This window comes from Salvelinus sp. IW2-2015, linkage group LG3, assembly GCF_002910315.2.
Source record: "Salvelinus sp. IW2-2015 linkage group LG3, ASM291031v2, whole genome shotgun sequence".
NCBI lineage: Eukaryota > Metazoa > Chordata > Actinopteri > Salmoniformes > Salmonidae > Salvelinus > Salvelinus sp. IW2-2015.
Window position 1 is genome coordinate 1,777,254 of NC_036840.1, and position 23,981 is coordinate 1,801,234.

The 23,981-nt window shown below is 42.5% G+C and overlaps 4 protein-coding genes across 7 annotated transcripts in view; 3 read left to right on the forward strand and 1 right to left on the reverse strand.

The window, feature by feature from the left end:
* The window catches only part of tm7sf3 (transmembrane 7 superfamily member 3), an 8,392-nt gene extending 1,583 nt beyond the window's left edge, over positions 1–6,809 (forward strand). The window contains 8 exon segments of the mRNA XM_070436441.1: positions 82–253; positions 382–558; positions 1,091–1,175; positions 1,608–1,685; positions 3,557–3,709; positions 3,856–3,953; positions 4,119–4,281; positions 4,397–6,809. Coding sequence (XP_070292542.1) covers positions 82–253; positions 382–558; positions 1,091–1,175; positions 1,608–1,685; positions 3,557–3,709; positions 3,856–3,953; positions 4,119–4,281; positions 4,397–4,650 — 1,180 coding nt within the window. The 3' untranslated portion in view covers positions 4,651–6,809.
* A 191-nt stretch (positions 6,810–7,000) lies between these two features.
* fgfr1op2 (FGFR1 oncogene partner 2) lies at positions 7,001–9,635 on the reverse strand. Of its 4 annotated transcripts, none has more exons than XM_024013640.3 (6): positions 9,460–9,635; positions 9,189–9,266; positions 8,341–8,494; positions 8,109–8,226; positions 7,582–7,952; positions 7,001–7,468 (listed from the first exon to the last, which is right to left on the reverse strand). In XM_024013640.3, the coding sequence occupies exons 3-6, from the start codon at positions 8,473–8,475 to the stop codon at positions 7,331–7,333; spliced, it is 762 nt and encodes a 253-aa protein (XP_023869408.1). In that variant the 5' UTR covers positions 8,476–8,494; positions 9,189–9,266; positions 9,460–9,635; the 3' UTR covers positions 7,001–7,330. The 4 variants fall into 4 exon arrangements, with proteins under 4 accessions (XP_023869408.1, XP_023869418.1, XP_023869393.1 ...); XM_024013650.2 differs by lacking the exon at positions 9,189–9,266 and having other exon boundaries at positions 7,582–7,695; positions 7,810–7,952; positions 9,460–9,567; XM_024013625.2 differs by lacking the exon at positions 9,189–9,266 and having other exon boundaries at positions 9,460–9,631.
* A 150-nt stretch (positions 9,636–9,785) lies between these two features.
* On the forward strand, positions 9,786–12,275 carry med21 (mediator complex subunit 21). The gene is made up of 4 exons (XM_024013666.2): positions 9,786–9,914; positions 10,208–10,322; positions 10,920–11,020; positions 11,504–12,275. Exons 1-4 carry the CDS (start codon positions 9,873–9,875, stop codon positions 11,681–11,683), a joined length of 438 nt encoding a protein of 145 aa, XP_023869434.1. The 5' UTR covers positions 9,786–9,872; the 3' UTR covers positions 11,684–12,275.
* Positions 12,276–13,080: 805 nt separating this feature from the next.
* On the forward strand, positions 13,081–22,473 carry LOC111982101 (serine/threonine-protein kinase 38-like). Its single transcript, XM_024147821.2, has 13 exons — positions 13,081–13,483; positions 15,077–15,216; positions 16,825–16,876; positions 17,037–17,159; positions 17,381–17,588; positions 18,358–18,512; positions 18,672–18,774; positions 18,901–18,962; positions 19,189–19,306; positions 20,297–20,420; positions 20,911–21,006; positions 21,215–21,306; positions 21,661–22,473. Exons 2-13 carry the CDS (start codon positions 15,083–15,085, stop codon positions 21,783–21,785), a joined length of 1,392 nt encoding a protein of 463 aa, XP_024003589.1. The 5' UTR covers positions 13,081–13,483; positions 15,077–15,082; the 3' UTR covers positions 21,786–22,473.
* The last annotated feature ends 1,508 nt before the right edge of the window (positions 22,474–23,981 follow it).

A 23,981-nucleotide genomic window follows, 5' to 3' on the forward strand; every position in this document is an offset into this window, starting at 1 on the left:
CTGTTTCCCCAAATGCGTATTCGTACTTTAAAGAAAACTTTCAGAATCCATTGTGAACTGACCTCTGTTTCACCTCCTCAGGGGCTCCAATCGCCCGCCGTGTGACACTGAAGTAGGTGAAAACACTCGATGGCGCCTGAGGTATGACATCTACCAGTACTTCCTGCCTGAGAGCGACCTTTCAGAGCAGAGCCTCATCACCAGCATCCAGAGTGTGGCCAATGTGCAGACCATGAGAGAGCATGGGAAAAGGGTGAGTTGATAGATAAGTGTGAATGTAGTGCAAAATGGATGTATAAAATACAGATTAGGATGTAGACTTAAACTTGCTGTTGTGGTTGTAATGGTATGGTGAGCTTTTCTCATTCTTTCTCCCTGTAGCTCATGACACTATCATCCAATGATAAGACAGAGGTAGTGTTTAGCTCCATCCCGGGCCAGGGTGTCATCTACTCTGTCATAGTCAGAGACCCAGTGCTTAACACCTCTTCCCGTATATCCCTGTCCACACCTACGCCTGCAGCTTCTCCTCCACCCTGGATGGCTGTGACACTCTGGGTAAGTGGGAAACCAGCACTGGGTCAAAAGGGTCTTTTTGCAGGGAAACGCAGTCAATATATGTCTATAATGAGGACATTCCAAAGATATCTGAGTATTCCAGTCTGAATCCCGGGGCCTTATTCAATGAGACTTGTTGTTGAGTGGAAGAAGAGCATAATGTCATTCTACACAGAAGACGTTTACTGTACTGCAATTGTTCTGGCTGAGACCTTGAGGGCTATTTCCGTGGAATCTTATGGAATGCACCTTGAAGGCCAGCATGCATTTAAGACCAGGGAAGATCAACACCAGTCCCCTGGGAATATGTTGTCAGCTGATTTCAGCCTCTATTTTGATTGGCAACTGACTTATGAACCAATATGTCAACTCTTGTCAACAGTAACACACTGTATTGGAGCAATAAGCAATTTCAGAGCAGGAGAAAAAGACAAACAGTTGACACAGATGTCTTCTTGTTTGACCAACAACAAGTTAGACCAACTATGGAAAGACAGAATGACAAAGGCTGATGTACTTTCTTTTCTTCTAGGGAAGATATCCACAAGGACTTCTTCACATCGCTGGTTTAGCTGGCCTCTTCGTGTGCTTCTTTGGGCACCGCTTTTTCAAATGTGGTGAGTAGGGGGGAAACAAGTGTTGACATACAAGTTTTCCACTACATCACTGGAAGATAAGTCTGGGAAGTCCAGGGCTTTTCCTCCCTGTAGAACACCAGTAATAAATAGCCGTCCCAACTAGCTGTATCCCAGTTATTTATGGTTTGTGAAAGTCCAACTCTCATTTAAAGTTCATGCCAGCCAGCTAATGAAAATATGGGCTGGAGGTTAAAGTCTTTGTAAACTGTTGCTCCCACATAATGGGCAAAAAAATGTGAAAGAAAAATAATAAATAGACTATTCGCTGGTCATGTTTTTAGTCCAGTAGCAGTTTTAATCTGGGTCTGGGCAACCAGTCTAGATGTCATGCTAGAAAATGTGTGTTTACTGTATTGCTCTCCCGTATTAAACTTTCCTCCCTTGTTCCCCTCTCTATCTTCTCTCTCTTAGAGCTATTCGTATGGCTTTGGCTTTGCAGCATTTATTTTTTTTGCCTGATCACAAGAACTACAAAACTGGACTATGACAGTAAGTTCAAGTGATTTCAAATGAACATAAGATTGTTGACCTTGTCAGCCAGGTTGATAAGGATATTAAATATATATATTTTTTTCTATAGTAAACATTGGCTTCAATTTATTTGGTCATATGCTTGTTCAGTTATCTCTGTACTCCCTCTGTAGTTTTTAATCCGTCTCCAAAGCATACAGTATTTTGGAATGAAATTAGCCATACAAACTGGCTTTGCGGCCAGACAAATTGCATTAATCGTCACAGGTCTTTCAGAAATGCGAATTAGATAGTCATGCCATATCGATATGATTTTCCCCAAAAATTATCCTATTTTAATTTGGAAGCTCCAGTCGGTGCCCCCTGAAAGCATAGAGTTTTTCTGTGATCAATCAGGTCAGCTCAGTTGAAAGAAACTCCTGTTGGTCTCATTAACTGGGAAATGCAATCAGATTACCAGTGCAAATCAGTACAGTTGTTACAGTGATATTTAATTTAAAAAAAATTATGTAACCTTTGTTTAACTAGCAAGTAAGTTAAGAAACTTATACAAACTTATTTACAATGACGGCCTAGTTCAGGGGCAGAACGACAGACCTTGTCAGCTCGGGGATTCGATCTAGCAACCTTTCGGATACTGGCCCAACACTCTAACCACTAGGCTACCTGCCGCCCCACATGCCATCTAAAAGGCAGAGCAAAACAAAACACGTATGCATTTTATGCTTATGTTACAGTTTGTGTATTTTGATTTGGAGAAACCTAGAATGGCTTGCATGGGGTTCGTGCTCCCCATATGCAAGTGATGTCAGTGTTGGCTTGTATATGTGTTAGTCATAGAGGATGGCGGTGAGCGTATGAATTCAGAATTACACACTCGAACCCTAATGTGATTTGGTCAGTGGTGGAGCTGATGGATGGGTGCAGAATTCATCCAGGATGCAATGGAAACTTCCCCAGTGCACAACACACAGTTCAGTGGAAACAACACATTTCTGCATAGAACAAACATCTCACTGAAAAGCACGTTCCAGTAATTAAGTTGGCGCACGGGTCCATCATGCTGAAGAGCACATGGTTTAGTGTAAAGACAATTTAAAGAATGTTAATCTATCTGTAGAGCAGTTGAGTTTAGAATTGATGGAAAATTCCTGGACTGCTTTCATTTATTTGGGGTCAGTCTGAGTTGGACCTCTTGCCAGAAGCTCAGGTTCTCATTCTTCTATAGCTCTATGAAAATAAAGATATTTTTCCAACTCCCTCTCCGTCTGACCCTGACAGAAGTGTCTGTGTTCCTCCCTGCAGTCCGTCTGACCCTGACAGAAGTGTCTGTGTTTCCTCCTGCAGTCCGTCTGACCCTGACAGAAGTGTCTGTGTTTCCTCCCTGCAGTCCGTCTGACCCTGACAGCAGTGTCTTTCCTCCCTGCAGTCCGCCTGACCTGACAGAAGTGTCTGTGTTTCCTCCCTGCAGTCCGTCTGACCCTGACAGAAGTGTCTGTGTTCCTCCCTGCAGTCCGTCTGACCCTGACAGCAGTGTCTGTTTCCTCCCTGCAGTCCGCTGACCCTGACAGAAGTGTCTGTGTTTCCTCCCTGCAGTCCGTCTGACCCTGACAGAAGTGTCTGTTCCTCCCTGCAGTCCGTCTGACCCTGAAGAAGTGTCTGTGTTTCCTCCCTGCAGTCCGTCTGACCCTGACAGAAGTGTCTGTGTTCCTCCCTGCAGTCCGTCTGACCCTGACAGAAGTGTCTGTTTCCTCCCTGCAGTCCGTCTGACCCTGACAGAAGTGTCTGTGTTTCCTCCCTGCAGTCCGTCTGACCTGACAGAAGTGTCTGTGTTTCCTCCCTGCAGTCCGCCTGACCCTGACAGAAGTGTCTGTGTTTCCTCCCTGCAGTCCGCCTGACCCTGACAGCAGTGATTGGCGTAGTGGGGGGAGTTATCCTGGTGATGAGCTGGTGGCGCTTCGGCTCAGTTATGTCCTGTGTCGTCGTCGTCGGTCTCATGTTGGGGTTCCTCATCTCCTCCATTGTCTTCTTCACGCCTGTCGGTAAAAGAACCAAAAAACACCTACGTCAGATTATTATTTATTTGATTGACTAGTTCAAGCAGGATAATGCTCAATCAGATTAATGTTGTATGACACAGAAAATATTGTAACAAAGTTGTAAAAAAAAAATCTCATCACTTCCACAGGTGACATAGAGGTGTTCCGTTCGAATGTGGTGTTCTGGGTGACGTTCAGCTGCATCGTGGTGGGGGTACCACTCTTCTTTGTCCGCTGGCCAAGAGAGGTAGGCCCTGATCCCTGCCCTTCCTTTACAGTGGTTGTCCAATTCAACGCCATAGTCCCCTCCCACTTTAAACTCAAGGGCTTAGAACTTTCAAAGATTTGTGAGGACAAATATGGAAATGGAGCCTCTGGGTAAAATTGCTGTGTGGGTGTTGTCTGTCTGCAGGGTAACATCACTACGTGTGGTGTAGCTGGAGCCTATGCTGTGGTGCTGGCTGTGAATGCTTACATCTATACCAGCCTCTCCTACATCACCCTTAACATCCTCAAACGCTTCCTCAACGACAACTTCAGCAAGGCCTTTACTGATGTGCCTTTCCAGGACATTGGTGAGTAAAATCACTTCAGAGAGTTTTCTTTTATTTAACCTGCAGGCAGGCCATATGTTGTGCACCCGATTTTGACCTTTCAACCTAACATATTTTTGTCCTCTTGGTCTTCCAGATTTCATCATGATCACAGTGTGGGTGGTTCTGGGTGTGTCTGGTATCGTGCTACAGCTCTACCGGGAACGCACACGGCCCTTCTTCCCCCCCAGCCCTTACCTCATGTGGCTGCAAGAGCGGGAGCGCCGCAAGACCAACGTTCTGGACCCAAGCCACCACACGTCCTCACTCCCTTCCCGTCTCCTCGCCCGTGCCCGACAGCTGACTGGCAGGAGAGAGTCCGCTGGCGAGTGCACACCCCTCCTCCTTTAAACCCACCCACTCAACTTAGACCCATTTTACCCAGCAAGGTAGACTGATTCACCCCACTCGGAGGTTGCTATGGGGCATGGGCTCTCTATCTACAGGGGAAGCACCATTGCGTTTGGAGTCTTTCTATTCCAGGTTATGGATGTTTTCATTCCTTTGATGATGGTAACAGTCCATTAAAGTAGTGTTTATATGCCTGGGGAGGAACTTTGCCACAAAGTGCACACAGAGAATTTTCAAAGCATTATTTTCGAGCATGATTTGTTTAACTTCCTCAGTCTTGTGGTATTTGGCTGCATGTTTTTAGACGGTACTGAGGAAGTTGTTACCGCTGCAACTTAATATTGTGCCAAAAAAGTTGGGCACTATCTCCCCTAGTACATCACAGTGCCTTTAAACAACAAGGGTTACAGCATACCGGTATGGGCAACATATGTGTTTTAATAGCACTAAAAAGCACAAGAAAACATTTGGAACAGTAAGATGCAGACGCATCATGCAGACACTCTTTTTGAGGTGGCTTTGACAGCAACATTTGGTTGGTAGGTATTCATTTTAGTGTAAAAGTAAGTATACTTTGTTTATCTTAATACCACTCAATGAAATTGGAGGGCATATGTCCCCCGAGTTTTAATGAGTATGACACCACTGTCAGGGAGTTCTGGGTATGCCCATTTTGGCTCCAATGGCTTAATTGTTTTTAATGTTTTGTCAACATTTTCGTACGCAAACGGTCACTTTTACACCATGTTTTGTAAAACTGTGTATTTAGAGGCCACTATTTTTTTCTTTTCTTTTTACAAATATGAACAATTACATTTTTAAGAAATATGAGATGTTTATATTAAAATATGCATGTGTTTTGGGGACCCTTTTTGCGAAACGTAGTTGTTGAATCGAACACTTAGTGGTATGGGTGGGAACTTGCAGCCTAAAATGTATCCTCTTGATTTCATGGACATGTTTGATAGCACTCTAAAATCATAAACCACAAGTGGTAGGTGTAGGTGGATCCTGAGCACTGATGTTTATAGGAAATGGTGATATAGCCAAGCCCTTCAGTATTTCCTGAAGTGTTAAAAAGTAGCAGGAAGAGCAAATGACAAGTGCCACAGCCTCTATTGCTCTGTCAGGTGGCCTAATGCTTCATTAAAGTGGGCTTGCTGCTTATGTTCTCTATTGCCAGCTTTTGTTTGGTAAAGCATTTGTTTCCCCTATGACTTTTTTTTAGCAGTGGTGCAAGGGTAGCTGGGTGGGTGCATTGCTAGTATTGTAAGCACAATGTCCTGCCAGCTGTTCCCATAGACCTCCAATCATTGAGCCAATGACTATCCCTTTAAAAGCGCGTTTCAGCAATTTATTACAGCGGTGGCAACAATTTAGCAGAGGTGGGCCACCGCTGCTAAATGAACCTAGGGGAAACACTGATTTTAAGGTAGTCCAATATGTGTTTTGTGGGACTTTTTCTGTATGTTCTTTCTCTCTCATTACCCACCCAGTATGTGATTTGGTATGAAAAGCTGGCTTATTGAGGCATTAATGATGTGTACAGGAGTTTGCCTTCAGTCACATGACATGGTTTATTAATGCATTCCATGACCAATGTCAGTTTTTCCTCCAAATGTTCAGTAATATTGAAGCTTAAGTGGATAATTTAAGAGGTTATTTTCCCTCTTGTGCAAAACAACAAGGTATCATCAGATGCAGTGTAATATCCCACCAGTGATTTTGTAAATCCTCGCCATTTGCACACGACAGGATGTTGAATTAAAAATTGACAGGGAATTTATTGATCTTTTATGATTAGCAGAATCACCTGACAGGATTCAGATTACAATGTCAAGGATGGGAAAGACTGAAATGCAGGTAGAACTGGCCATTTCTACTTTTCTCAGAGTTTCCAAACCAAAACACACAGGGGTGTGAGGACGCCAACATTGTAAAATTATAGCCATACTGTTGAAATTCCTCACTAGGAAATGCTTCTATGCACTAAGATTACTGATGAAGCTTTCTTAAAGGTCAAGGTTACCTTTCAGTATTTTTCACTACAGCTCTTAGGTACTTACCTTTTCATGTGCCATGTCTTGTTTTAAAATGGGCTGTTTGTCTATAGTGTTTTTGTTGTGAGAAATTTGATAAATTGTTTTTCCTAAAAATCACTTGTTCGTTTCTCTGCTCCTCTTGTCCCAAAGTTTGTCATCAGTTAAGTTGTGATGTATCATGGTGCAACCATTAGGTCCAATTTACAGTCTACATACAGTAAGTTGTGCATTCCAAAGAGTCCTGTTCACGCATACGGTATTTCCACCACTGGGTTTCAGCTGGAGAGCACTAGCCAAACTTTAACATGTTTCTTTCAAGTGTTTTAATGTCATTCAAGAGCAGCACATTCACTCATTCACACTTTAAAACCCCACAGGCTCATCAGATAGCACAATGCGTGCCAAAACAAAAAATGCATGACAGACTACACCGCTGGAGGATTTTCCCATTTGTCTCAGAGGCTTCCTACTGTATACCTCCATTGTAGCGTGACAGGTGGGAGGCAGTATGACCTGGGGCATCGTTCGTTGTCGAGTTCCCTCTGTGTGGCTGTAGGTGATTGGGGGGTATGGTCTGTACAAGGTGGGGGCGCATATATACACACACACACACACTCCAAGCTAGTGCTGGTGTGGGCCTAACTCTTCCGGAGGCTGATGTCGGCGCTGGTCAACAGGGCAGACAGGGATGTGCTATCTGAGGCCTCCTCTCTTGTCAGAAGTAGGAAGGCCTCTCGACTGATCCCTAGCAGCTCACGAAGACCACTGTTCTCCAGCTGCCCAAAAAAAACATGCATACATTAACAGTATGTTTGAAATAGTAGTACTGTTAGTACTCAGTCAATGCTTTTAGTAAACAGTGAGAATASAGACAACCTGTGTGACTCACCTCTAGTTGCTTGATCCTCTCCTCGTCTTCACACAACCTCCCCTCGTCCACTTCGATGGCCTTCCTCATCACCGTAGCCATCTCGTTGATCTTGTCTATGTGCGCTTGCATTTCCTGCAGAGTCATAGAATATAAACAATATAAATATTTGCTTTGAACTTCCTCGATACAAGAAGAAAGGGTAGCTCCTGAGTGTGATGTGACACTAGAAGAGGGTGGGTCACTCACAGTGGTGTGCTGCTCCTTTAATTGGTTGACGATGGCTGGGTTGTCCTTCTTACTGGCCATGAGGAGTCTGAAGACCTGCTCCCTGTATTTWGTCATGATGAGCTCTATGGCCGACTGGTGTTCCTCCAGGGAGGTTCTCAACTCTGCAGGGAGAGAAGACATAGATACACACATTTCTATGGATTTATCCAGACAGGGTACTTTTTCAACTGGTAATATGCCTGTATTATGAAACCAATAAACAGAGTAGCTTAATTTGTTTTTCAGCTTATCGCACTCTCTCTCACACACTGCGCTACCTTTGTTTTCCTGCTGTAGGTCACGGATCTGCCGGTTTTCCTGCTGGATGCCCATGACGAGGCTGGAACGGGGCCGATGCCGGGCRACCTGGTTCAGCGATTCAATCTCCTCCTGATACTGCAAACAGATACACAGAACTCCAGTCAACTCAACAAAGGTCAGTTAAAGGCAAGTGTGTACCCTTTRCAACACCAATCAAAAGAGCTGCACCACCAGTGACATTGGCATTACCTGTTTCATGGCCTCCACCCTCTTGTTAAGGGACGTTGTCTGTTCGATAAGTACCTCCGCTGCATTGTCATGGTTGCGAAGTCTTTCCACCAGCGACTTGGCGTCTGACAATACATTTTCTAATGAACACGTCATCCCAGTTTGAAAAATTACACTGGAAGGAAAATAAAAAAAGGTTAAGATGTCAGTAAAGCCTCAAACATGAATACATCATTACATTTCTCCCCCTTCTCCCTAGAATGTGCACTTGCTCACTGCCCCTCAAGGATTTGAAAGCATTGGATTGGTATAGGAATGTGCTAGACTAGAGGGAGATCCAACCATATTTATCAAATCAGTCCTAAAGTAACTTAGAGGAAGACTTAAGATCTAAGGCAAAGTTACTCATCATGCAAGGCTACATCTTGGCATCCATTACATAAATACCTGACTCAGATCTTGGCACATAGGTCCTGAGCTTTTCAAAATGCATGGACTAACATTCTGACAGAGTCACCATATCCAAACAATACTAAACATCATGATCTGGACCCTCATTCATGTACCTTTACTGCCTAAGTAGTTAGCTAACTCGTATCTCCCGGTCAGCAGGGGCGTATTCATTACGTAAACCGTTACCCTTTAAGAACCAAACAGAAGCAAACAGAGAATAACGAGAGTTTCTACTGGACAAGTTAAGGTAGGTCCTGACCCGTTTGCTTCCGTTTAGGAAACGTTTTACAATATAATCAGCGTAATGAATACGCCCCTGGTACAGCTAACCTTCAGAGTTTGTCTCTGACCAGTGGACATCAGAAGGATGTTTGCAAAATATTCGAACGGAGTACTTTAACTAGCTGATAACCTACCTTTCCTTCCAAGCACGCTTAATCGGAATGATGTCGTTAGGCAGTTGTCAGTCAGATACTAGCTAGCTATCGTTACAGCTAGCGGATCAACAAGGTTAAAGTTAGCTATTTAAATGCTACGGAAATCAGGTGAATCAGTCACTGAAAATACAAGCAAACAAAAGCTGAAAGAGTCTAATGTTGGTATTGTATTTAATTGAAATTTGATATACTTAGCTGTCAGAAGAAAAGTGAAATTACACATAAAACAAACCAATACTCGTAGATTTACCTTAGCGATAAACTCCTTAGCCAAGCGGCACACTTCCTGTTGTTACTGCTGCAGTCTGGGAAAAGTATGGGCACGTTCTTCAGATCAGAAGCTTTTTATTTATTTATTTATTTATCGCCTCCTATAATTCCAGTTAGAATAACTAGGTCTATCAGACACTTTTCCCCTTTCGGATACTGATTTCATTATACACATTATATAGTTAAATAAAGGTTACATAAAAAAAAGGTATAATGATAATAGATACATATATAATATATATATAACATATCTGATACTCCTTTCCCAGTTTTGTTTTGTTTTCTTTGATTTTCTTTCACTGTTCGTTGTGTACTCCAACCTGCGGATGGCAACAACACGCTAAGAAACGTCTTGTCTGTCCGGAAATCCAAGGCGAAGGAGAAACAACAAAGATGGCGGACAGGCTAACGCAACTTCAAGATGCAGTCAATTCTGTATGATTCATTTTTCATTTAGCTATTAGTACACCCCACAAATTATTTAATGCTCAGCAAATTGTCATGTTACGTTTAGATTGACTGACTTCTTAGTATTTGGAAGTGGACTAGGCTGAATAATGACAGCTAGCTAGTTGGCTAAGTTCTCTTTTATTGGTATCTCGGTTGCAAAGTTTGCTGAGTTAACTTTAGTTACCTAACAAATAATCACGTTAATGTCTTATGATTGTGTTAAATCAATATTCTCTCGTGACAATATGTCCATGATATGTGTTTTTGATGTCATTCAGCTTGCTGATCAGTTTTGCAACGCAATCGGGGTGCTGCAGCAGTGTGCGCCGCCAGCTTCGTTCAGCAACATACAGACAGCAATCAACAAGGACCAGCCATCGAACCCCACTGAGGGTAAGGACCTGTCAGATATCAGATCCAAGTTGGATACCACCGTTTGCTACAATTCAAATGTTATTTGTCACATGCGCTGAATACAACAGGTGTAAACCTTACCGTGAAATGCTTACTTACAAGCCCTTAACCAACAATGCACTGGTGTCAGAAGTGGGTTGTACTGCACAGAAATAGAATCCTTGATTCTATTTCTATGATGTACTCTCCTGTGATGCTGTTGGAGGTAAGGACGGACATAGGAAGGCACTTGAAAGAAAGTTGGAGTGCTTCCAGTTCTTTGGGGTTTGTATAACGAACCTAGCCAATGTAAGTCTGTTACAACCTTCCCCAAGTTGGAGCAGTGGTCAGTGTGTTTGCCTTAGGACAGGGCGACCCAATTTCGATAGACACACTCTTGCCATTCGCTTACATTATGTTAGCCACTAGCAATGTGAATCATTTGACACTTTGCTGATACAAATGTAATCTAATTTTGCACAAATATATTACAATTTGTCAGAAATCATGACATTGACCGGACAGCACTATTTGCATATGAAAAGTTTACAGATTACACCTTTTAATTTGAAATGTGGTTGTTTTTTCTTTCCCTAGAGTATGCCCAACTATTTGCTGCACTGATTGCCCGGACAGCTAAGGATGTGGATGTGCTGATTGACTCACTGCCTAGTGAGGAGTCCACGGCAGCTCTACAGGTATGGAGGCTGAATTTACTCCTGTGATTCAACAGGAGTGGAAAACCTCCAACTAGAGTGACATTCCCATCTTGAAAATTATTATAGTACATTCTTTCAAGTGAAAGCGATAGTTCACTTCTAATTCTGTATTGCTATACTCTTACTTTGGAAATAGCATGTGGGGCCTGGGGAGGATTGGCTGGAATCTGTAACTACTTTGGTTGCAATCCAAGTCAGACTTGCAAGTGGCTATCATTAGCATTGGTTACCATAGCCCTGRCCCGGACATACAAACAAATAGCTTTGGTAAATCACCTTATAGGAAGTGTAGATGGGAATATTTACTCTCCACTCTCACTTTGGCACACATTACTTCAATGAGTTCACACTCAAATAACTACAATTTCTATGCATTTTGTATGGAGATTTGATCAACTTTCTTTGCTTCCTCTATTTCCCCTCTCTCACCTTTCTTATCTTACTCCCTGCCCCTCTCCCTAGGCGGCCAGTCTGCGGCAGTTGGAGGAGGAGAATCATGATGCAGCGGCACGTCTCGAAGAGGTGGTATACCGAGGGGACTTGCTACTGGAGAAGATCCAAAGCGCCCTGGCTGATATTGCTCAGTCACAACTTCGTACTCGCAGTGGAGGGCCCAGCCAGACCACACCGCCTGAATCATGACCCCACACAACATGGGGCAAAGACATTCTCACATCACATCACTTTCTCACATAAACTCACCAGAGGGTGCAAATGTGTGCAGGAAATCAAATAAAGAGCCCATCTGAACAGCTGACCTCTCAAGGTGAATCTATGGAAAATACTTCTCGCAATATGTGAGTGGGACATTGGGAAGTTGGTGCTTGGGGAATTCAGTGAGGCAAGCCATGAACCCACATGTTCCTTTACACAAGGACCTTGAGTTCTGCCAGCAAGGAACTGTTTACTCTGTCCTTTTCTTAGCACACTCTATTTTGGATTAAACAGCACTGCTCCGGCGTCAACATCTGCTGTCATTTTCTTAACACTGGTTATTTTGAGGATGCTAGTTAAGGGTCTGCTGTTGGTAGACATTTTTGTACATACTGAAAGAAACTGGTAAAAATAACAACAATCCTAAATTGATAGAAGCCCATTTTACATGCTGCATGCCAGTAAATAATAACGCTTTACATGCAAGCCCTTTTGTGTTTTAGAAAGTAATGTTTTGTATTTTATACCAATGTTTTTATCAACTGTTTATTTCAAGGCATAAATGGCATTTTAAAATTAAGTCAAGTGTTTGCATTTTATGTGGAATGTTAGTGCTGCACATTTTGATATGCAACACAGACAAACCTTGGCCCCACAGAAAGATGGCTTTCAGAATGCTCCTGTTTTTTTAAAGTCTTATATACTGAGTGGATTCGATTAAGCAGCCCGGGTTGAACCGGGCTATGGCCCGTCACGTGACTGGGCGAACTCAGTGAGGGAGGTGCACCCTGCTCAAATCGAACGGTAATCTGCGCAGCTCGGTGATATTGTCACCATTGTGCATCATTCAGAAACATGCTATTTTCCATAAAATAAATGTTTGAATTTAACTAGTTTTCATTGGGACGGCAGATAAACCCTTACAATCAAAAGTAATACCTTTGCATGTGAAAAGACAATCCTACTACACATGCTTAACCTACATCACTTTTGTTTTGAGCAAACTTGGTACCTGGCTCACCACAGGGAGGCAGCCCAGTTTCAAAACGAATGCAAACAACGCTAACCCAATTCCCCGGCACATAATTAAACTCCTTCACTAGCTGGGAAACCGGCCTTCAACGTTTAATAGACTTGAGAAGTGTTCCCGAGGGTGCCTACATTGCAGTCCTGTCAGATCGTTAAATCAGTACCCGTATTATACTGTATTTCAATTACTACAACGTAGGCGGCTTGGAACGCAAGCATGCTCAAGGTAAACCCGTGGACCGAACTGAAAAAGGCATATTACTTTCCTCTGATTGGTAGAAAGCTAGGTTACGTCCCCCAATATTTCCACGAGCGATTGGTTAAAATAAACATCCCTTTCATTTTCTCTTCTTCTATTGGCTAATCTAGGTGTCATTCATGTAGCAGTACTTGCGTGGAGTGAGAGCATTATGTTTTTAATGCATCCATTCCGGGAGTAACGTTAATTGGTATTTTACTATTTATAGGGAGGGTTCGAAGTCGAAGATGGATGAAAGGAGACGAGCAACGCATACCAAACCCTTGTACTGATAGTCTTGTTAAATATCAGAAATAGTTGTCATTGACTCGAGTCTTATTTTCTCCATACACCGTCTGTGTCTGTAATGTGTGACGCTAGTTCACGCTAGATAGCTAGTACCGAACGTCGAGTCTTTCCCCTCATCCCGTAGCCAAATTTACGGACCTAAATTCTGTCATATTGGAGCAGGGCTGGGCAGCTAGCCTAGCCATCAATTGAATCTGGAGCAGGATACAGAGGTAGGTAAAAGCTATTATTAAACCCACGTCTGTCTGTCTGTCTGGTGGGAGGGCTTTTCGGTATAGTTTTGACATTATGGTCAACGCCGATCAGCAACTATGAAGAATGACAGCATTCAATACAGTTATCTTCTTTTTGGCAGACTTGTCTCGTTGCATGCATACCTGTGGTTTTGTCATGTTTGTTACGCACCCCAATGCACAAATCATGACAATGACGTATTCATTATCACCTGCTCGTACTGTCCTTATTATAAACACTGGCGCCACATAAGCAGCGTCCTCATCATGGGCATCTTCTTATAGACATTGAGTCATTGTACGGACATGTTATTTCATTCAATTCCATTCTAATTTTGCGTCTAAGTCCAATAATTTTGGATCTAGCTAGGTATCAAATTCAATAGTTAAAAATTCTAAAATAACAATGGAACCTTCGAAACACTGGTTTCAAATCAAACATCACAATTCACAAGCTTTGGTAGGGCTATTTCTGATGGCCTTATTTCAATTATGCCTGAGTAGTGATGAGATACAGAATGTCTGAAATCCACAKAACAAAGGACATTACTACTAGCTTAAATCTCAGGAAAATACAATATGTTGTTGTTGCTAAATTGACATACCTAATAGTATAATTAAAGATGGCCTTTGCATAGGTGAAGCAGAAGAAACTTCAAGGTTGAAGTTTTAGGCAGCAGGAGCCTGGTGCACAACTCATGAAAACAGGCATTGGAAATTGTTGTGATTCATTGGACTGGTACATGAGCTCAACCCTAGTGACCAGTTCCCCAAGACACTCTTCCTCACTGCCTATTGAGATGTAGCTGAGGGCATGTAGCTTGGTGTTGTTCTTGGCTGTGTGTATGTGTCCCAGACAGCCCCCTTCCCTCTGGCATCATGACTGGGTCTTTTCATGCTGAAGGGGAGTTGCTTCCTGTCTGGTGCTGACTCACAGGGTGGAGACCACTTGGTTTCTTGATTGCATGTTTAACGTTCTTTTTTTGCACTGCACACAATGGCCCCTCTCTCTCTCTGCACCTGTCTTTCAAGAAAGAGTGAACTTGCATCAAATCAACGTTTTTTGGTTACGTACACAGTTTAGCAGATGTTATAGCAGGTGCAGCAAAATGCTTATGTTACTAGCACCTAAAAATGCAGTAAGATGTCAAGCAAGAACATAAATAATACAAGATTTTAACAAGCAATAAAGAAATATGGATCCAATTAACCTAACAACCCAAATAGCACTGTAACAGTAATCCAAATGAACAACCCAAATAGCACTAACAGTCATCCAAATGCAATCTATACGCATCTACACCGGAGGAATTTACATAAGGTATACTAAGAATAGGTACAGCAGTAACATTAGATGTTTTAGTGTGGGCATAACTGGTCTGTATTATGCAAAGACAAGTTAAAACAGGCTCCTCACTGCTAGTAATAGACAGTAGCGATACAATGTCTCTCAGATATTACTCAACTGGAACTAAAAACTATTGGATGTACAGTAGGCTTATGTTGAATATCAGTACATGTGTATTGGGCCTCAGTCACTCAGTGTTGTCATTGTTTCCCTTTGCTCTACAGGATAGTATGGCCATGACGGGAGGGACTGCAGCTGCCCTTCCCATGAGCAACCACACCCGGGAGAGGGTGACCGTGGCCAAGCTGACACTGGAGAACTTCTACAGCACTCTGCTGACACAACACGAGGAGCGTGAGACCAGGTACGTGTCTCCTATAGGCCACCCATTCTCCTATAGGCCACCCATTCTCCTATAGGCCACCCATGCATGTGACAGCCAGGTGTTCCCGAATATTTGCATTTGGCAACGCAAGCTTGTTTGGGCTACATTTTAAGAGGACCCAAATAGTGGGTTGTTATGTTGAGAGAATGAGAGAGACTTTGTTCTTTATAAAATGACTGGGGTTTATTCCAACCCGACCGTCCTCACGTTTGTGAGCTAGCATCACAATCACAACTGTTTAGCCAAAGTACTGTGGCTCCTGTAGGACATCTCTACTATGGTGGGTGAAACCGTAACACACAACAATAACTCTCAGGGTAGGCTATATAGCGTCCATAACATTTGGAGTAGAAATTGCACTTTAATCATTAACAATCATCACAGTTTTATGTCTGAAAAATGTTGATAGATGATCATGAAAGACAACGCCACCACGGCCTAGACTGGGGAAGACTATTTCAGAATAACTAGACTGGGGAAGACTGTTTCAGAATAACTAGACTGGGGAAGACTGTTTCAGAATAACTAGACTGGGGAAGACTGTTTCAGAANCACAATAGCCCCTCTCTGCACCTGTCTTTCAAGAAAGAGTGAACTTGCATCAAATCAATGTTTTCTTTGGTCATGTACACTGTTTAGCAGATGTTATAGCGGGTGCAGCAAAATGCTTATGTTACTAGCTCCTAAAAATGCAGTAAAATGTCAAGCAAGAACATAAATAATACAAGATTTAATCAAGAAATATCCGATTAACCTAACAACCCAAATAGCACTGTAACAGTCATCCAAATGCAATCTATACTCATCTACACTGGATGAATTTACATAAGATATACTAAGAATAGTACAGCAGTAACATTAGATGTGTTAGAGTGGGCATCACTGGTCTGTATTACACAAAGACCAGTTTAAACAGGCTCCTCACTGCTCGTAAGAGACAGTAGCAATACAATGTCTCTCAGATATTACTCAACTGGAACTAAAAGCTATTGAATGTACAGTAGGCTTATGATGAATATCAGTACATGTGTATTGGGCCTCAGTCAGTCAGTGTTGTCTTTGTTTCCCTTTGCACTACAGGATAGTATGGCCATGACGGGAGGGACTGCAGCTGCCCTTCCCATGAGCAACCACACCCGGGAGAGGGTGACCGTGGCCAAGCTGACAGTGGAGAACTTCTACAGCACTCTGCTGACACAACACGAGGAGCGAGAGACGAGGTGCGTGTCTCCTATAGGCCACCCATTCTCCTATAGGCCAACCATGCATGTGACAGCCAGGTGTTCTGAATATTTGCATTTGGCAATGGAAGCTTGTTTTAGGCTACATTTTTAAGAGGACCCAAATAGTGGGTTGTTATGTTGAGAGAACAAGAGACTTTGTTCTTTATAAAATGGATGGGGTTTATTTCAACCCGAGCATCCTCACATTCGTGAGCTAGCATCACAATCACAACTGTTTAGCCAGACTGTTTCAGAATAACTAGACTGGGGTAGACTGGTTTCAGAATAACTAGACTGGTTTCAGATGAACTAGACTGGGGAGGACTGTTTCAGAATACCTGCATGTTCCCCTCTGTTTTTCCAGGCAGAAGAAGCTGGAGAAAGTCATGGATGAGGAAGGCTTGATAGATGAAGAGGTAAACCTCCACTCGTGTGGAACGATGGCTTTAATTCCAATAAAGGATTGGAATCAATGTCGTGGGTAGCACTTTCTTTGCATGTTTGTCACATCTACTATTTTAGAGGAAACCATATGTACCTGATTATTGGTGTCTCTGTGCCTATGTTTCTCAACAGAAGGTCATGCGACGCTCCCAGCACGCCAGGAAGGAGACAGAGTTCCTGCGGCTGAAGAGGACCCGGCTGGGCCTGGACGACTTTGAGTCACTAAAGGTCATTGGTCGAGGCGCTTTTGGAGAGGTAGGTTATTATATCTCTCTTCAGTTTATTTTCTTTATATGGACCTTTGAGTGTATGCTGGTACTGATTGTCGATTAATATGGTCTTTACTGAAGCTTTCAAAAAAGTTTGCAATGCATGGTTTGGTCTGACCACTCATTTTATAAAACAGTTAGCAACTAATTACACTTAAGCCTCTCAAATGTGGCATACTCATGTGTGACTCCTACGTTTGTCCTCAGGTCCGCTTGGTGCAGAAAAAAGACACCGGGCACATATATGCCATGAAGATCTTGAGGAAAGCTGACATGTTGGAGAAGGAGCAGGTGGCTCATATTCGGGCAGAGAGGGACATCTTGGTGGAGGCGGACGGGGCCTGGGTGGTCAAGATGTTCTACAGTTTCCAGGATAAGAGGAACCTATACCTCATCATGGAATTTCTACCTGGAGGTGAGTTTCTCTTGTTGGCCACAGTCTGACTCCACAAATTACATCAAACCATTTTTTAAATTAGATATAATTACTGGGAATAAATATAGTGACATTACACAATTGTACATAGAGACCATCTAGAGCAGGGATCTTTAACCTTTCCCATCATGTTAGTAATAAACTATTTTCACATCTTATCAGGTGAATGATGATTTCAAGGAGAAGCAATCAATTAATAGATTTGGTAGATAGTTTTTCATTTTTAACCTCCCCACATTGTAATTGAAAGAGGGAAGTGTGAACTCTAACCTGGCCAAAAATCTATGTCCAAGTTAAGAAAGTTTACCAGCAGCTCCATTGAGTGTAATTAACAACGAGTGTAATTAACAATAATGAGTGTAATTTGGTCCGACCAATCCCGGTTCTTGTTGTGTCATGCTGATGGCAGCATCTGGTTTTGGCTTAAGCAGCATGAGTCCATGGACCCATCCTGTCTGGTGTCTACGGTACAGGCTGGTGGTAATGGTGTGGGGAATGTTTTCCTGGCACACGTTAGGTCACTTGATACCAATTGTGCAACATTTGACCACCACGCCTTGTACTATCCATGCCCCGATGAATTCCGTCTGTTCTTGAGGCAAAGGGATCTGTGTGCCTAGATGGGCGTACCTAAAACTGGCCACTGAGTGTATATTGTTTAATTTAATTGGTCATCTGTTACTCACATCATGTAAAAAAAAACAGGGGGTTAGTGGCATAGTGGCATTAATATCAATTCAATGTGCAGGTGACATGATGACCCTGCTGATGAAAAAGGACACCCTGTCTGAAGAGGCTACCCAGTTCTACATAGCTGAGACCGTCCTGGCCATCGACTCCATCCACCAGCTGGGTTTCATCCACAGAGACATCAAACCTGATAACCTGCTTCTGGACTCCAGGGTGAGACACGGGCCTGGTCCAGGCCTACCCCTGTACACAAACAGATAGACACATGCTCAGAGACACGCACACAGAGAAGCATTCACTTAGATGGCCAATTAAAGTATATAATAACCGTTCGTATTGAAGGTGTGATCGGAGAGTCTTTTTCTTCTCCAGGGCCATGTAAAGCTGTCTGATTTTGGTCTGTGTACGGGACTGAAGAAGGCCCACCGTACAGAGTTCTACAGGAACCTCACACACAACCCTCCCAGTGACTTCTGTGAGTCACTCTTTACAACCTGTGAATCATTCACTTTTATTTTCATTCAGACAAAATATAATTAGTTTGTTCAGTCGTTTTTATGGGAGAACACTGCCATGTCTTTGAACTTGCAATATTCCACAGCCTTCCAAAACATGAACTCAAAGAGAAAAGCAGAGACGTGGAAGAAGAACCGGAGGCAACTGGTAAGAGTTTGTGCATGTGAGAGACTATATATTTTACCGCCCATTATATCTTTGGTACCGCCCTTCCCAATGGTCCTTTGAGTAGGATCCCTCTTAGGGATCTCATCAGGGTTTTTGTTAAGGATCCTCTGAGCACCATGGACTATGAAACAAGCACACCCAATACTGTAGCCTTTGGGTTGTATTTACTTACTAGTGTCTCCCCATCTGTTTGTTTAACCAACAGGCCTACTCCACAGTGGGAACACCAGACTACATTGCCCCAGAGGTGTTCCTGCAGACGGGATACAACAAGCTCTGTGACTGGTGGTCTCTGGGGGTCATCATGTATGAGATGCTGATAGGTATGTCNGTTTCATCCACAGAGACATCAAACCTGATAACCTGCTTCTGGACTCCAGGGTGAGACACGGGCCTGGTCCAGGCCTACCCCTGTACACAAACAGACACATGCTCAGAGAAGCATTCACTTACAGATGGCCAATTAAAGTATATAATAACCGTTTTGTATTGAAGGTGTGATGAAGAGTCTTTTATTTTTTTCTTCTGCAGGGCCATGTAAAGCTGTCTGATTTTGGTCTGTGTACAGGACTGAAGAAGGCCCACCGTACAGAGTTCTACAGGAACCTCACACACAACCCTCCCAGTGACTTCTGTGAGTCACTCTTAACAACTTGTGACTCATTCATTTTTATTTTCACTCAGACAAAATATAATTTGTTTATTCAGTGGTTTTTATGGTAGAACACTGCCATGTCTTTGAACTTGCAATATTCCACAGCCTTCCAAAACATGAACTCAAAGAGAAAAGCAGAGACATGGAAGAAGAACCGGAGGCAACTGGTAAGAGTTTGTGCATGTGAGAGACTATATTTTATTGCCCATTATATCTTTGGTACCGCCCTTCCCATTGGTCCTTTGAGTAGGATCCCTCAGGGATCTCATGAGTGTTTTTGTTAAGGATCCTCTGAGCACCACAGACCATGGGCTGTGAAACAAGCACACCCAATACTGTAGCCTTTGGGTTGTTTTTACTTACTAGTGTCTCCCCATCTGTTTAACCAACAGGCCTACTCCACAGTGGGAACACCAGACTACATTGCCCCAGAGGTGTTCCTGCAGACGGGATACAACAAGCTCTGTGACTGGTGGTCTCTGGGGGTCATCATGTATGAGATGCTGATAGGTATGTCTATGTAACCGAGTCAATTACAACATGCCCAAGTCTGTGTTTCATTATGAACTCAAAGGCCAGCTAACTTTCTGAAATAACGTCCTAACTCATTGTTCCTACTTTGTAACATACTGACATTCTCCCCTGGTGTGTCTCTCAGGGTACCCCCCGTTCTGTTCTGAAACACCCCAGGAGACGTATAGGAAGGTGATGAACTGGAAGGAGACCTTGGTCTTCCCCCCCGAGGTGCCCATCTCAGAGCGGGCCAAGGACTTGATTCTCAGGTTTGTGGTCATATGATACCTTATAGGATATCCACTGGTGTGTGTGTGTGTGTATGTATCAGAGTGTATTGTCCTTTTAGGAAAACATTCTTATAGCACTTTACTGGTATAATTCTTTAGTACTTGTTATAAACATGTATGAACCTTTTTTAATATCTTATTGTAAGTCTTATGTTAGGCCAATGTCTCCCAATTTAGAAAAATTGAAGCTAACTCAAAATAGCTGTTACTCAGTCATGATCATTATGAGATGTTAATAAGACATAAGATGGTCATACATGGTAATGTCATGTCTTATAATGCATTATAACTGGATCGTGAGTTATATCTGCAGGCTGAGTTACCAAAATTATCACAATAATTATTACATTCACATCCACAAAAACATGCCGTATCAAACTGCAGTGAAGTAGACATTTTATTTCAGCGCAATGGATTTCCTCTTGTGAAACAAAGGCTTTGGTGCTCCAACAACATGAACCCATTTCAGGTACTGTAATGATGCTGAGAACCGTGTTGGTGCTGTGAGCGTTGAGGAGATGAAGAGTCACGCCTTCTTTGAGCCTGTGGACTGGGAACACATCAGGTATGTGTTGTGTTCTTCAGTACTGACATGTGTGTGTCTAAGCATGTGTGATGGCAATATCTTAAAGGAGGTATAACATGCAATCACATCCCCCAAAAAAGCCAAGTCATGTAGCCTTTATTGGGTTGTCTTTGATGCGTTTCAGCAAAATGCATTTGGAAAAAGGTTTTAAATAGACCAACGGCTCACATTTGCCTTCCTTCCATAGGGAAAGACCAGCCGCCATCTCCATTGAGATCAAGAGCATTGATGACACATCGAACTTTGATGAGTTCCCAGAATCGGACATCCTTCAGCCAGGTAATAATAATCACTTTGTCTCTATTACTACTTTCTATACATGAAATGCAGCTCAAAGTTCTTCACAATAAGCATGAAATGATAAAAATGTAAAAACTATTAAAGCAGAAGAAACATTTGTGCTGCAGTGCCGGTTTGCTTTGGTGTACAGGAATCTTTTGAGTCATCATCTCTGGCGCAACTCCAATTTCGATTAAATAGGACCCATAGTCCTATTATTCACACATTCCTACAGTTCTGAGGTCTAGATTAATTTCCTATTCAGTGTTGCCCTCTAGTGGCAAGGAGGAGACAATAACACTGGTATTAACCTTAATACACTGTTGTATATCATTTACAATCTTGTTGTTTCAGTTTCCAACGTGACAGAACCAGACAAATCGAAGGACTGGGTGTTCCTGAACTACACCTACAAGAGGTTTGAGGGGCTGACTCAGCGAGGCACCATCCCCACATACATGAAGGCAGGGAAGGCCTGAGATGAGGGCATGAGGGAAAATGGGAGAGACAATGTGGACACAGGGTTGGGCGGTAAACCCCTGCTTTGCTGAAAGCACAGGATCAAGAATGATGAGGAGGTTCTTGGTTTCATGCCTCACTGGGGTTTTCCTGCTTGGTCAGATCCATTGGGGCACCAATGGCAAGAGGAACAGGGATATAAATAATACATGTATCGTCTTTTGTCTTAGGCCTTGCTTGGGCTGTTAATGGGGAAGTTTGTTTTACAACTTAATGTTCGATGGTTCCTCAACCTGAAAAAACGGAACTTCCCCTTTTGAAATGACTACTAATAGGTGACTAAATCAACGGGCGCGTTCCTCTGCCCAGGCGTTGCTGAAGTATGCCAGATCTTACAACACCTGGATAGGTATTTTACCTATTGGCTAACCACATGTTATAGCAATCTGGTGCCCGACGGCGGAGTCGATGACGAGGTACGCAACCATTGGTTGATGCAACGTCTGAGCAGGGGAACGCGACCATCATATCTGCATGTTTACACACTGATTTGCAGGGTCTAAAACACTGTAGAAGGACTGCCCCACACACAGGGTATTCGTTGGGGGTTATCCTAGTGACCTCATGACTGAAGAAAAATGCATATAGTTCATGTAAAGTAAACGTTGTTTTCTAAACTTGTAGGTATAAAAAGTTCTAACAGTTCAAGTCTTTTATGGGTGCCATTTTAGCCAAAAAGTTTAATTCTAGTTACAATGCAAATAGTAATCCTTCCGTCATGGAACGTTCGCTGCTAACATGGAGTATGGTGAGCTATCCATACATGGATTAATCCCAGAGCCATAGATACATTGTGGTGTCTATTTAATGCCTTGATAAGCTGGAATTAATAGCTCTAAATGATTTAATGGTGTCAAAGATGCATAGAAAAGTGTTGTCTTCTAGTGGTTGAGGTAAACGGTAATGTAGAATCAGATTAGTTTTTGCAAGTTAGAGGACGAGTCATGGATGTCAATGAAAATTCAATTCTACTAATCCTTAAAGGTAGCAATATGATGCAGAAAGTAGAAGGCATATTGGGTCAATTTCCGCAACAACTAAGAGTGTTGAAGCGTGATACTCAACTTCTATGCATTTGTTGGTACTGTGGCTACCACGCTGTATACGGTATGAAGCGCAGATGCTGTGTGTGACTGCGGGAGAGCAATGTCTTGCATCTCGATCATATCAATATCTGCGATGCTGCTCGTGGCAATGTCATTTCGCTGAGTCTAATTTTACAGGAGTTACATTTCTGTTCAAATTTATTGACAAAGATGGCGCCTTTTTTTTTTTAGAACATCGGAAATCATGTTTGATCTCCACTTCACATCGCTCCCCAAAATGCATCCATTTAAGTTAGGAACAACATTTAATTAAATGTACCTTTTTATAGTCACCCTTTAGTGAACACCCGCTGTGTGTGATGTCATAAATATAGATATTCAAATTTAGGAGTCAAACATTTCAGCGATTCTGATTTAGTTGTGCAGAGGTGGTTAGCACAACTTGCATATCCAGTAAACTAAATTCATGTAATGTTGCCCTGGCTATCTGGCACAGGTCAAAGTTCAAATGCTATGTGATCTGGAGCAGGTGTAAATTCAATGTTTTAAATTATTTATTTTGACAATGAACAAATTGATAAATCCCCAAATGTTTGCAGTCGTAAACACACCACAAATTAGGGTGCATCATGTGTTGATGACTAAAACAAAATACCTAAAATATAACAATGCAGAAAGATAGCGCAATAACTGGAAGTCTATGGGTAACGCTAGTTAGCATTAACTTGCAAAACTACCTCTTAAGTTCCTTCATACTGGACACAGACCTAAAGGGTAACCAGGACTTTATCTGACTCTGGGGAAGTAGATAAAGGGCCTCATTGCCAAAGTATCCCTTTAATTTGTAAATTATTCAAGGGAAATAAAAACATTGTTTACATAGAGAAGAGAAACTACTTTTCATAAAAGTTAACTTAACTCAAATTCATTATTTGATGCATTTGTTCATTCTGAAATCCATTTGACTTTCACCAGAACATGTTACAAAATATATTAAAGGGATAGTTCACCCAAATGACAAAATTACACATTGTTTTATATCCTTTAAGCAGTCTATGCTTTGTTACCAAATGTTAATGTTTTAGCATTTGTGGCACAAATAATTGTCAT